At 61.0% G+C, this 249-nt stretch overlaps 1 protein-coding gene across 1 annotated transcript in view; it reads left to right on the forward strand.

Annotated features, from left to right (window-relative positions):
• The window catches only part of STK16 (serine/threonine kinase 16), a gene marked incomplete at both ends in the record, with an annotated part of 1055 nt that extends 817 nt beyond the window's left edge, over nucleotides 1-238 (forward strand). Inside the window, 2 exons of the mRNA XM_010297385.1 lie at nucleotides 5-49; nucleotides 117-238. Coding sequence (XP_010295687.1) covers nucleotides 5-49; nucleotides 117-238 — 167 coding nt within the window. The remainder of the gene's footprint in view (nucleotides 1-4; nucleotides 50-116) is intronic.
• Nucleotides 239-249: the final 11 nt, after the last annotated feature.

Consider the following 249-nt stretch of genomic DNA (forward strand, 5'->3'; position numbering starts at 1 on the left):
CTTCACAGTGCCGAGCCAGTGTGTCATAGATGAAGGCACAGATATCTGGGTAAGGGTCTGGCCCCCTGACCCCTGTCCCACCACCGCGGGGCTGCCCTGACCCTACTGCTCTCCAGTCCCTAGGCTGCGTGCTGTACTGCATGATGTTTGGGGAGGGCCCCTATGACGCCATCTTCCAGAAGGGTGACAGCGTGGCTCTTGCGGTGCAGAACCCCATTGCCATGCCCACCACAACCAGGTGAGAGGCTC

The sequence above is a fragment of the Phaethon lepturus genome, unplaced genomic scaffold, assembly GCF_000687285.1.
Source record: "Phaethon lepturus isolate BGI_N335 unplaced genomic scaffold, ASM68728v1 scaffold36831, whole genome shotgun sequence".
NCBI lineage: Eukaryota > Metazoa > Chordata > Aves > Phaethontiformes > Phaethontidae > Phaethon > Phaethon lepturus.